The sequence below is a fragment of the Phocoena sinus genome, chromosome 10, assembly GCF_008692025.1.
Source record: "Phocoena sinus isolate mPhoSin1 chromosome 10, mPhoSin1.pri, whole genome shotgun sequence".
Lineage (NCBI taxonomy): Eukaryota > Metazoa > Chordata > Mammalia > Artiodactyla > Phocoenidae > Phocoena > Phocoena sinus.
Window position 1 is genome coordinate 87,702,579 of NC_045772.1, and position 13,218 is coordinate 87,715,796.

Here is a 13,218-nt window from a genome sequence, read left to right on the forward strand (position 1 = left end):
TATTTTTTTTATGGCGGCCTGAGCAGACTAATACACTACCCTTCATATAATTTTTGGCCTGAACATCCCTCTCTTTACTTTTCCACAACTTGTTGAAGAGTCTCAAAAATATTTAAAATGATATGAACCAGCATTTATAATCTGTGGAGGATTGGCCAGGTATCTAGTTACCTATTTGCCAAAAACATTTACTTTTGTTTGCAGTCTGATATTTCCTGCATATTTATAATTATATGCACAAATATGGTAAGGACGAAGACTATGACTGTTTCACTTACAACTGTGTATAAAAAGATAAAGTTAACAAAGACTTTCAATGAGAAAAAGGTATGATTTGGATGAGAATGAGAAAGGCATATAAATATTAAGTTTTCAAGATGGCAGTATTTTTCTAATTAAAAAAAAAATCCCAAAACAACAACAACACAAAACCCAGCATTAGAAAACCTAGAAGGATATTCCAATTATGGAAAAAGCTATGTGAATATTACCACTTACTATTTTTCAAGCTTTACTTTATGACCCTTTAGCAGATTATTTTTAAAAAATCGACTAGTGGGTTATGATCAGAAATTACTTTTCTGAAAAATCCCACATTTTGCCATATTTGTCTCAGCAGAGAGAGATGACATGTTGATATGTGGTTTATGGGTCATGTTATCTTCCCAATATCTGAAACTTCTAAATTCAGAAACGCATCAGATTCCAAGGGTTTCAGATGAGGGACTGTGGACTTGTATATGTACTGTGTCAACATATAAACTAAATTTATTTCTAAGGTGTCTGAAAAATGCAGGAGATAAAACATATCTCAAATGCTGACCTTTAACAGAAGTTTCCATTTCTGAAACAGATTCTGATTTTTCTTCTCCATTAGACTCATCAACTTCTGCCACTGTTGTTAACTCTGGTTCACTCTTGTAGAGTCTATAATCTGGACCCTTGAAAGGAAGATATGTAATCACACACAAACACACACAAAAAGGCAAAAGTCTCTTTTAAAATGTTTATCTCTAAGAACTCACACTCTTAACAATTAAAAGCCTCAGTCAGCTATCTTAGGTATAACACAATTAATATATATGTTACAATTAGGGTAGAAAAAAAGACTTTATAAAAGATTTTTAACCAGCATATCTTTTGATTTTAAAATTAAGAATATTCCTCTTAGGGACAAAATCATCAGTAAAACTAAAGTCTAAAAATAATTATATCATATTAACTCAATTAGCCCTATTCCTTTTCTCCTTGTTCTCTTCTCCTTGCTTATTACATTTTACATTTATTTGTTTAATCCCCAAACTCCTTTTTTCCAGTTTCCATGGGTAATGTCTTTCCTTGGCAATGTCCACATCCTCTAACAGTTTTCCTAGACTGAACTGCCCACACCCCAACCTTTTGATCATTCCTGGTAAGAATCTTCTTTTCCTTGTGTCTTTCTGATCTAAAGATATCATTTTGCTTCTAATATCCTGAAATGGTATATTTAAAATATGGCTCCTTAAACACAGGCACATAAAGTAACCACTTTATGAAAATATTCATGAAAAGCAGAAACTATGAAATTTTATTAAAATTGTGAAAATATTACAAAATAAGAATGGTAAAACTAAAACAGGAAAAACAAATGATAATGTTATATATGAACAAAAAAGTGCTGGCTAAAAGTGGTGTTATAATAAAAAAAAGTTTGAGTCTAAAATAAATTAAGTTTGAAAAATGAGGGCAAGTACGATTGATTATTCTGTGGCTATTGCAGCCACTTACACAGTGAGATCCATTTCTTGGATATCCTTGAACTTGGTGAATCTTCTTTTCTTCGGGCAGATGGACTGGGCCCCTGCTATAACAGAGCAAGGAGCTGCTATCACTGGGCAGAGGGGGGATTATGGGAGGCTGGTCTGTAAAGTCATAGGACCGAGGAAGTGGAGGACGAGGTGGGACTACTTCCTCTTCCTAAAGATTGTAGAATAGTCACCTTATTTAGATAAGCATATTGAATTAAGTATATCGAAATTCTTTGCAATGGTAAGTTAACTTACATTCACTTTAAGATAATTAAAGGGACACTGCCAAGCCAAGAGTCTCATATTAAAAAGTAAAACAAAAAAGTGTTTATGATAGCCAATAACTGGGTTTTAAATTTGACTGCATTTAATTTTTTCTGTAACACACAGGTTAGCTTTACTCTAAAGCTCAACATCAAAACAAATGTATGAAACTACTGTATTTCATTTTAAAAATAAAGAATTCATTAAAAAAAATCTCATTCTGTATTGTTTTGCTAATTTTTAAGAGAAAAGAAAGAACATTTCTTTTTGATTGGCTTTTATACAAAATTCAAGACCACAGATGCTTTCAACTAGGTTGACAGTATCTCTTTGTAGTTGTCATTTCTTTATGGTATGCATGATACACAGCCAACTTATCATACCAAACAATGATAAATAAATACTCAAATTACTTAGATTAGAAAAAGTATGACAATGTTAAAGTTCTAACATAGATGAGAAGTAGTGATTCAATTTTTTTTTCCATTAAGAAAAGGGAAGAAGATCACATTTGTTAGAAGAACCAAATTACTGAACCAGCAAAATTTCAAGATCAAAACAGTAACTCAAACATATTTAGAAAACATTTTTGTTATGAGTGGAGAAAATTCTAATTCATGTTTTAATTATAAATTAATTTATAGTTAGAGAAACAATTCAAACTTACCTCATTTTTGTACTTAACTGTTGAGAAAGGCTTTGATCCTATCATACCTATTAAAAAAATTGTAAAATATAACTACTTACACTAAACATATCTTCCTAAATCTACAGAAAAAAGGAACAATTTCATTTATTTTAAACAAAGCCTTTAGTTTCTAACCCCTCATTTGTTTTCTGAATTTAAAACCCATTACATTGCTATACAGTAGAAATTAACACATTGTAAATCAACCACACTTCAATAGAAGAAATTTTAAAAACCCCAATACATTAAAAAATACAAACTGAAATATCTAATATAAACAAGAGTATGGGGAAATGGGTTTTCTCAGATACTACTGGTTTAACTATGATTTGATATAATCTTTTAGGAGAGCAATTTGGCTGTGCATATCAAAATGAAAAATGTGCACTTATTTCTCATTTCCTAGAACCCATTAGTACTAGCAGGTGTGTTTATTATGTACACAGTAATGTTCGTTACATCATGGCTTATGAAAGAAAAACAAAAAACCCCACCCACCCACCCAACAACCTGGAAGCAACCTACATTGTTCATCAACACCGAAATGGATAAATTATAGTTCATCTATACAATGATTCTTACACAGCTGTTATTGTATTGTATTGTTAAGGAGAAAAAAACATATTGATGAAAAACAACATTTTCTGTTGTGGGAAAAAAACTCCCCAAACCAAAACACTGTGTGCATTTATAATTACAGACACAAAACAATGACTCATTTTTGTGTGAGTGTGGTTGGTAAAACTTTTGCTTTCTATATTATATATAAACTTGGGTACTGATTCAATTATTACAAAGTGCCTGTTTTCTAATGTCAAAAATCCATTAAAATAACAAGAGAAATCCAATTCTATGTGTTATTCCATTTAGATATATTATTATGGTCAGTAAGTGCAGAATAAAAGATGAAGCTAATGTACCTGTTTCTGCAGTGCCTCTCTGCTGTTTGTGTTTACTCAGTCCTTCCATGACATCCTGAATTCTCCAGAGTTCTTTCTGAAGCTGTGCACGCTGAATTCCTGCTGATTCAGTCTATCAGTAAAAACGGACAGACCACATACAGGGGGAAAAAATCATTAAATACAGTTATAAATTCCACTAATTATATACTTAAAAAATGAGAATTGCAGTGGATTAAGTTTTGAGAATATTTAATATGATTTGTGTGACCTTCTCAATTTTGCAATGTCAATGGCGAAGATAAAAGAAAAAAAGCAGAGAAACAGAAAAATTTAATATTTCAGATCTACACACACTATTTCATATCTTTTCAATACACACTGTGTTGAGTTACTTACAATCCCAGGAAGGAATACTGATTAGATGGGACTAAAAATGCGGAACCCTCCCCCAAACCAAAACCAACAAAACAAAACAAAAACACAACAGATCAGAAACTCACAAATCCCAAATTAAACAAAACATTTTTAGGGGAAAAAAAGGAAAGTATTTTAGTCTCTTAAGTTCTAGAACATAGAGACATGCCAAAAAAGAAAAAAAGAAAGGGCAATTTGAAGAGTTTTTATTGATAGAGTTAAATATATTTGCAGGACAAATTTTCAGTTTTTGAAATTGATTATTGCCATTTTTACTCTACCCTAAAGTTATTTCTTTACTACCCCAGTTCATGTCCCTTAGGCTAAATACTCTAACTGAAGCCAAAATAAGATCATCTTAGTAAGATTCTAGTAAAACTCTAATGACTCTTATTGATAAATACAAAAATGATAAATATCACTTTTAGGAATATAACTATAAAAGAAATAGGTAAATAAGTACGATAACTGTAACAATTATGTCAGCCCTGAGATGTGAATACTGATAAAGACATACAGGGAGGGAATATAAACTATAAAAATCAGATAATTGCACATATAGAATATGTATTACTTTTGCACTAATTTAAAAAATGTACATATTTTTGTCTATCTGAAAGGTGTACAATGAAAATCTCATTTTTGTTTTATTTTGCGATTTCTCTGGTTACTAGTTACACTGATCAACTTTTCAAACACTTGTTAGCAATGTGAGTTAAATTTTCCATTAATTAAAACTACTCATGTTCTTTGTCTATTTTTCTAATGCATTGTTTCTCCAAATTAAAAAGTTCTTTGCAAATCTAGACAGTGACTTGTTGAATTTTTAGAGGTCAAAGATACTTCACTTCTTCCTAGTATGTCATTTTTCAAGTTTTCTATATTGTCTTCATTGTTTACTTATGTATTTAACAAACACTTATATATATAGTCTGTTTTATTTGCCTGGTTCTATTCTAAGTGCTTCAAAAAATATCAACACATTTAACCATGATAATAACCCAACAAGGGTAGGTATTATTATTATTTTCATCTTACAGCTATAGAAACTGAGGTACAAAGCTGTTATGTAACTGGCCTAAGGTTACATGCGCAATGCTGCTTCTCATAAGGTGTCTTTCCTAGTTCTTTATTTTTTCAAAAAATGTCTACTGTGGTCTTTATTATACCCTAAAAATATAGAACCATTTTGTTAATTTTTTCTGGAAATTTGGTTGGAATGGAATTGTACTTATGGGGAGAATTTCCATCGTGATAACGTTAAATCGGGCCATCCGTGAACATAGTATAGCAATTATACCTCTCCATTTATTCAGGTCTTCTCTTATGTCCTATAATATAGTAATTAAATTTTCATGATGAGCTTTTTTTTGTTAGGTTAAATCAGGATTGGCAAACTGCTTTGGCCCATGACTTCTTTTTTATGGCCTGTGAGCTAAAAATAAATTTTATAATCTTAAGGGGTTATTAAAAACTCCCAAACACCAAAGATTTTGTGACAGAGCGTATACACCTGTAACATCTAAAATATTTAATATCTAGCCTTTCACAGAAAAGGTTTCTTGATCCCTTGGTTGAGGTTTAGATGTTCACCATTTTTTTCTATTGTATTTAGTACCTTCAGTGTTCAGTACAGAAGTCACAACCACACATGGCTACTTACATTTAGATAATTAAAAATTCAGTTCCTCTAGCAACACTGCAAGTGCCCAACAGCTACACGTGGTTGGTGGTTACTATTCTGGACAGCACGCATAGAAGACAGTTGACATTCTATGAGTCAACCTTACTCTTTATTTGTTGTACTGATTTGTTGAGTCTACTGGGCTTCCAATGCAGATGACCAAATTTACATAGGGTCACAAGCATAAAGTGACTTTTATTATTTTCTTAAGTATGTATTATTTCCATCCCTCAGGGCAACACTTTAAGACAGGTATTGTTATTTCAACTTTATAGATAAGAAAACAAACACCTGGAACTTCATTCCGTATCTGCCTATTCACAAACCTGGATTCTTTATGCCAAATGGTGCTGCATCTTCCTCCATTCTAATAAAATAGCAGTCAAGACAATAGGCTAAATAACGGTTTGATAAATGAGAGGGATTTAATATAGAATGGATAAGATAATTTGACACTTCAGTGCTAAGTGACATAGTTAGCTAGGAGCACAGAACACTCTAGGGCTCACCATGTGCCCAATAGGATAAAGAACTTTTAAACAGTGAGGGATGGGCTACTTTGTGAGACTGTAAGAGTCCTATCATTGAAAGTATTGAAACCCAGATGTTAGGTAGCCAATAATGCAAAAACTGTGAACGGTGTGCATGAAGCTAACGAGATGGGTTGTACAGAACTAGTGAAAGCCAGTTAAAACAATGTATATTATAATTCTGTACCTGAATTTCACCAAGGCGATCTAGCTGCTCTTGCATCTGGTTCCTGGTGAGAGTTACATCATATTCTAACTTATCATATTCTCTCCATGCTCGTTCCAGCTCCTGAAATCAGAGCTTTAATTACTTTAATAGAGAAAATGTGCTGGTGTGTTATCAATCCTGTAGTTTACAATGGACAACATAAAAATTTTTATAACTCATTTTCCTTTATTTTTTTCCTCTCTTTTTTGCTCAATTTAAGAAAAATTTACTGAGGAACTGAATTATTTATTATTGTGCTGTTGCTATACTCAAAATTACTAACCCCCTCCCAAAAAAAACCCTAAACAACCAAAAAAACCCAAACAAACCCACCTGAACTATTTATTATTTATTCATTCATGAAATCAAAATATTCAGTTGATTCTAATATCTAAAGAGTTCTGAGAAAATGTGTGTTTTTTTTTTTAAGAAGATGTTGGTGGTAGGAGTTTATTAATTAATTAATTTATTTTTGCTGTGTTGGGTCTTCGTTTCTGTGCGTGGGCTTTCTCTAGTTGCGGCGAGTGGGGGCCACTCTTCATCGCGGTGCGCGGGCCTCTCACTATCGCGGCCTCTCTTGTTGCGGAGCACAGGCTCCAGACGCGCAGGCTCGGTAGTTGTGGCTTACGGGCCTAGTTGCTCCGCGGCATGTGGGATCCTCCCACACCAGGGCTCGAACCCGTGCCCCCTGCATTGGCAGGCAGACTCTCAACCACTGCGCCACCAGGGAAGCCCAAAATGTGTTATTTTATCCATAGTAATACATTAAATTTTTCTTGAAAGTGATTTTTTTTAAATGCAGAAGAGGCATAAATAAAGCACTTTCTTATCTGACATGATTAAAATTTGTCCAGGAATAAAAATACTAAATAGTTTGTATTTTAGCATGTTGGATTTTCAATAACACCAGAAGCCTGACATGACTTCACTTAGAATAAATTTACAGTAATGTAATGAAGCTAATTCAGCGAACTAATGTAGTGAATTTTGCTCCTAGAGACTCAATAGAGGTACTACCCACCTATACTTTTCTCCTTTGGGGAAAAAAAACTACCCCCAAACCCTCAAATCACAGAGAAAACTTTCGTACTTGATCCTTATCCACCTGTCATCTATTTAATATAGAATAATTCTACAAGTGCTCAAAACTACATTGCCATGTCATTCTGCTTCAGGGAAGCTATTCCACAGGAGTGTAGGTATTCTTCAGACATTTCAGAGACTGGTATGAGGTCAAATTGATAAACTAAGGACAGGAACTATATTTGATCACTATTTTGTCACCAGTATCTAGCGTGGTGTTGGCACACATGACACTACCAACAAATGTTTACTGAATGCTGTTGTAAAATGAATTAGTAACTCTTGTCGAAGAACTTCCCTTGACCATAGATTTCTTGACTTGAACTGCTCTAAGCAAAGCTCCCCTGGGAAATGTTAGTTTAACAACAGCAATAGTTTTGGGATAAGAAAAGAGGGTACTGAATGTAGAAGAGAGGTTACTGAAAATCATCTTAACAGTTAAAAAAAAAAGAGCAGCAATATTCAAGTTCCTAGAGGTTCTCTATTTTCTATATTCTGCAACTAGCTTACAATTGCTTAAAAACTTAGGCAATGAAAATTACCTTTAAAAATTAAAATGAAAAAAAAAAATTAAAATGAGTGTTAAAATTTGGGCCATTTGGAATAACTGCTTTTTGAATTTAAGATGTCTCCTTGTAAGGTTTTTAAAAAAATTAATTAATTTATGGCTGCGTTGGGTCTTCGTTGCTGCCGGCGGGCTTTCTCTAATTGCGTTGAGCAGGGGGCTACTCTTTGCTGTGGTGTGCGGGCTTCTTATTGCGGTGGCTTCTCTTGTTGAGGACTACGGGCTTTAAGTGCGTGGGCTTCAGTAGTTGTGGCTCGCAGGTTCTAGAGCGCAGGCTCAGTAGTTGTGGCGCACGGGCTTAGTTGCTCCACAGCATGTGGGATCTTCCCGGACCAGGGCTCAAACCCGTGTCCCCTGCATTGGCAGGTGGATTCTTAACCACTGCACCACCAGGGAAGTCCATAAGCGGGTTTTACAATGGATTACGTTTTTTTTGTTTTTTTTTTTTTTGCGGTACGCGGTCCTCTCCCGCCGCGGAGCATAGGCTCCGGACGCACAGGCCCAGCGGCCACGGCTCACGGGCCCAGCTGCTCCGCGGCATGCGGGATCCTCCCGGACCGGGGCACGAACCCGCGTCCCCTGCATCGGCAGGCGGACCCTCAACCACTGCACCACCAGGGAAGCCCTGGATTACGTTTTTTAAAAAAGCAGAGATAAACCACGGGAGATTTTTTTTATCATCTCTATATTATATAATTTAGGGAGTTATTATGCAGATTTCACAGAATTATGCAGAATTCACAGTGAATTAAATTTTAAAAAGGCAGAGTGGTAAAGGACTAAAGATTTTAATCTCATTTATATTGTGTAAGCCAATTTATATTGGCTTCAGCAAACTGTTTTCACCTGAATCAATAAGGATATTGATCTCCTTCAAGGAAAATTGCCTGCAAAACAAAAGAAAAAAAAAGGGAATTCCCTGGCAGTCTAGTGGTTAGGACTCCACGCTTTCACTGCTGAGGACGCAGGTTCAATCCCGGGATGGGGAACTAAGATCCTGCAAGCCATGCGGCGTGCCCAAAAAAGAAAAGAAAAATTGCTTCTAGCCATCTTCTAAATTGTACGCACCACAAAAACTGCAAATTTAAATAGTGGGCCTTTGAAGGCTTCAGGGAGGGTAAAATGAGGATAACAGACCCAGTGGCAGCCCAGCAATGAAGTGAGATGGCATTGCCAGGCTGACACTGAGCCTCTTTTGTAGAAAAGTTCAAGGGGAGACCAAAGGTGCTGCAGATGCAACTAAACACAAGAACATTTTAGGATGGTGGAAATTCTTGTCTTTCTTACAGAAACACAGGAAAAATAGAGATTGAGAGGTAGAGGTTACTCTACTAATATTCTAGGGGTGAAGAAACACAATATACTTTCAATTTTCCTAACCTGGAAAGTCCTGCCATTGTACTGTACCAGTTGGCCTGAGTCCCATTATCCTGCTGGGCCTGTTTCTGCCTTTACCTCTGGGCTCCTCCAGCATGATTATGGGAGAGTGGTAACACAAGTCAACGGGGACAGAAAGAAAGGAGGCAGCACTGGCATAACATCAGTCCTCCTAACACCTGGCTGAGTATTTCATTAAAGAATTTAGTGGCTTATACAAGTACAACGTTAAAATCTTTAAATATGAGATTACTCTTTTTTTTGTCAAGAAGATAATATATAGGTACACTAAGGCAATTAAAAGGGGTAATGACTTGCAAATATACAATTATCTTAAAATCACAGGCACAAGTCAGGAAACACAGCAGTGCTTTCAATAAAAACATGGACCTTCATGCCATACAGTTAAGAGAATGAGTTAAATCCTGCAATTTACAACCACGTGGATGAACCTCATAATGTTAAAAAAAGCCAAACAGTATATACTACATGATTATACTTTTACTAAGTTCAAAAACAGGCAAAGCTAGGGCTTCCCTGGTGGTGCAGTGGTTGAGAGTCCGCCTGCCGGTGCAGGGGACACGAGTTCATGCCCCGGTCCGGGAAGATCCCACGTGCCGAGGAGCGGCTGGGCCCATGAGCCATGGCCGCTGAGCCTGTGCGTCTGGAGCCTGTGCTCCGCAGGGGGAGAGGCCACGGCAGTGAGAGGCCCGCGTACCGCAAAAACAAAAACAAAAACTGAAAAACAGGCAAAGCTAATGTAGTTTCAAAGTCAGGCAGTGGTGTTTGGGGAGGAGCCATCACCGGGAGGGAAGTTTCTGGCACGTTAGTAGAATTCAGTGCCTTGCTACGGGTGTTAGCCACGTTTTCGCAGTTAAACCTGTGTACTTTTCCGAGAATGTGACCTACTATAAGAAAGGTTTAAAAAAAAAATGTGTGTGTGTGTGCATGTGTCGAGTTGCTTGAGGGATGGCAGAGAACTTTTTAAAAATTTGACTTAGTCCAAGTTTAAGGCTTGGAATAAGTACATTTTAATAGTGGTTACTTCTTTATAGTCTGTACTGAGGCAAGACTCGGCCACCGTGAGGAAAAAAATAAACAAACTACAAGTAGGTTTGTAATCCTCAGAGGCAATGAAACCCCAGACTACCAAAAAGATGAGAGGATTTTTTAAAAATTTAATTAATTTGTCTGCATTGAGTCTTCATTGCTGCGCACGGGCTTTCTCTAGTTGTGGTGAGCGGGGGCCACTCTCCGCTGCGGTGGCTTCTCTTGTTGCGGAGCACGGGCTCTAGGTGTGCGGGCTTCAGTAGCTGCAGCACGCAGGCTCGGTAGTTGCGGCACGTGGCCTCGGTAGCTGCGGCACGCGGTCTCAGCAGTTGTGGCTCGTGGGCTCTAGAGCGCAGGCTCAGTAGTTGTGGCGCACGGGCTTAGCTGCTCCACGGCATGTGGATCTTCCCGGACCAGGGCTCGAACCCGTGCCCCCTATACTAGCAGGCGGATTCTTGACCACTGAGCCACCAGGGAAGTCCCTGTTCTGTTTTCTATTTAAAAAATGAAGGGCGGCGTGAAGGAGGAAGTCTGGGGAGGCGCGGGAGCTGGGGGTCCGTGGGGCTGAGCGAACGCCATGCGCCGCCGGCACTGCACAGAGGACCCGACCCGTGGCCGGGGCCATGGGTGTCTATGCGCAGCAGCTGAACCAGCTGGGCGGGCAGAAGTTCTCAGCCCTGAAGGAAGTGCTCTTCCACTGCCTCACTGAGTCAGAAGAGGTGGAAAGGTTTCTGGCTCAGCTCTCTGAATTTGCCACCACCAAGCAAATCAGCCATGGCCCCGTCAGAAGCATCGTGAAGAGCCTCCTCCTGATTTCAAATGGTGCCGTGAAGAGTCTCACAGCTGAGCAGGTCCAGGCTGATTTCACAACTCTGGGTCTCAGTGAAGAGAAAGCCACCTACTTTTCTGAAAAGTGGAAACAGAATGTTCCCACCCTTGCTCGATGGGCCACAGGTCAGACTCTGATGATTAACCAGCTTGTAGATATGGAGTGGACATTTGGAGTGACGTCTGGGAGCAGAGAACTGGAAAACATGCTTTTACAATTAAAGTTGGTGGTTAAGAAAGGAAATCAAACGGAAAAATTTTTCTTCTTCTTTTTGCGGTACGTGGGCCTCTCACTGCCGTGGCCTCTCCCGTTGCGGAGCACAGGCTCCGGACGCGCAGGCTCAGCGGCCATGGCTCACAGGCCCAGCCGCTCCTCGGCATGTGGGATCTTCCCGGACCGGGGCACAAACCCGCATCCCCTGCATCGGCAGGTGGACTCTCAACCACTGCGCCACCAGGGAAGCCCCAAACGGAAAATTTATACATAGAATTAACCTTGCCTCAGTTCTACAGCTTCCTGCACGAGATGGAGCGATTCAGAACCAGCATGGAGTGTTTCAGCTGATTTCTGTCCCCCTGCATCTCCACCTCGCCCCTCCCTGCCCCCTCCTCCTCCCCGTGACTGCTCAGAGAGGTCGCTCGCTCCCAGGCCTGTGGCCGCTCCTTTGGGCCTGCTTGCCCCTTGGGAGCCTAGGTGCAAAGGTTTCTGAAAAACGAAGGATTAAGTACTTAAGGAGCCTGACAGGCTGGTCCTGAAGAGTCTTTGTTGAGGGACCCTCTACCACCTATCTCCCAGGTCACCGTTCAGATATTCAGAGAAGTGATTGCATCTCAGATGCAGGGGAGGAAATAAGTTGAGTCACCTTCCTTTCCAAGTTCCAGAGTAAACAAATGGTCTATCGCTCTAGGCACGGAGGACCTTCCCCCGCAAAAGAACAAGGAAGGGCTTGCTTATGGCTGAGGAAGAGGCGGGCTCCGTGAATGACACACGGGGGAGCCCCCAACAGAGTTTGTATGTTTGTGGTGGTGGTGCTTTGTTGATCAGTCTTTAGTGGACACCTGCATAAGAATACATGCTGAGTCTGCTCTGAAAAAAACTGAGGCTTCACTTCAGGTTTTGCCCTGTTGTGTGTAATGAGGTGGGCCTTCTGAGGCTATTTCAGCTTGTTTTGGTTCAAGCTGACCTTCTCTGGTGGTCAGAAGAAGAATAAAAAAGGTGCTGAAGAAGAAAAAAAAATGGGGCATAAGGCTTTGGTAAGGAATTGGCAGTAGATTTTCTGTTTCAAAATAGAGACGAGGGGCTTCCCTGGTGGCGCAGTGGTTGAGAGTCTTCTTGCCGATGCAGGGGACATGGGTTCATGCCCCGGTCCGGGAAGATCCCACATGCCGCGGAGCGGCTGGGCCTGTGAGCCATGGCCGCTGAGCCTGTGTGTCCGGAGCCCGTGCTCCGCAACACGAGAGGCCAGAACAGTGAATGGCCCGCGTACTGCAAAAAAAAAAAAAAAAAAAAGAGACGAGGCAATAATATAGATATGTGACTATTAGCTTCTTAAGCGCCAATTCTTCGATTTTAAATATTACAGATTAATGTCCACTACTAAACCTTGGATAATTAAAATACTGCACTATGTAAATTTACTGTTATGTTTTGGGGATTAGGCACAAAAAATGTTAATTTTGGCTACTACCACTCAACAATAACAATTCTGTCGACTGGGTCTTAGAAGCAGTTGATTTTTGAGATCAGTCAAGATAAAGTCAATCTGATTTCGTTTTTACCTTCAGGATGTAGAATTTCTTGCCATAGATTTTTAAGAATGTGTTTAGTACTTTGAATA

General features: G+C 38.8%; 2 protein-coding genes across 6 annotated transcripts in view; one reads left to right on the forward strand and one right to left on the reverse strand.

Annotated features, from left to right (window-relative positions):
* Positions 1 to 13,218, reverse strand: part of PLEKHA5 (pleckstrin homology domain containing A5) — a 245,304-nt gene that overhangs the window by 15,753 nt on the left and 216,333 nt on the right. For 4 of the 5 annotated variants that reach the window (XM_032646107.1, XM_032646106.1, XM_032646105.1 and 1 more), the window contains 4 exons: positions 6,457 to 6,558; positions 3,660 to 3,771; positions 2,719 to 2,765; positions 824 to 941 (listed from right to left, as the gene is read on the reverse strand). In XM_032646107.1, the coding sequence (XP_032501998.1) occupies positions 824 to 941; positions 2,719 to 2,765; positions 3,660 to 3,771; positions 6,457 to 6,558 (379 nt within the window). Of the gene's footprint in view, positions 1 to 823; positions 942 to 1,767; positions 1,957 to 2,718; positions 2,766 to 3,659; positions 3,772 to 6,456; positions 6,559 to 13,218 lie in introns of all 5 variants that reach the window. The other variant, XM_032646109.1, reaches the window with a different exon arrangement.
* Positions 11,130 to 11,992, forward strand: LOC116760757 (COMM domain-containing protein 7-like). Its single transcript, XM_032646110.1, is given in 3 exon segments — positions 11,130 to 11,156; positions 11,158 to 11,624; positions 11,846 to 11,992. Coding segments are annotated over 3 exon segments (594 nt in total). The 3' UTR covers positions 11,946 to 11,992.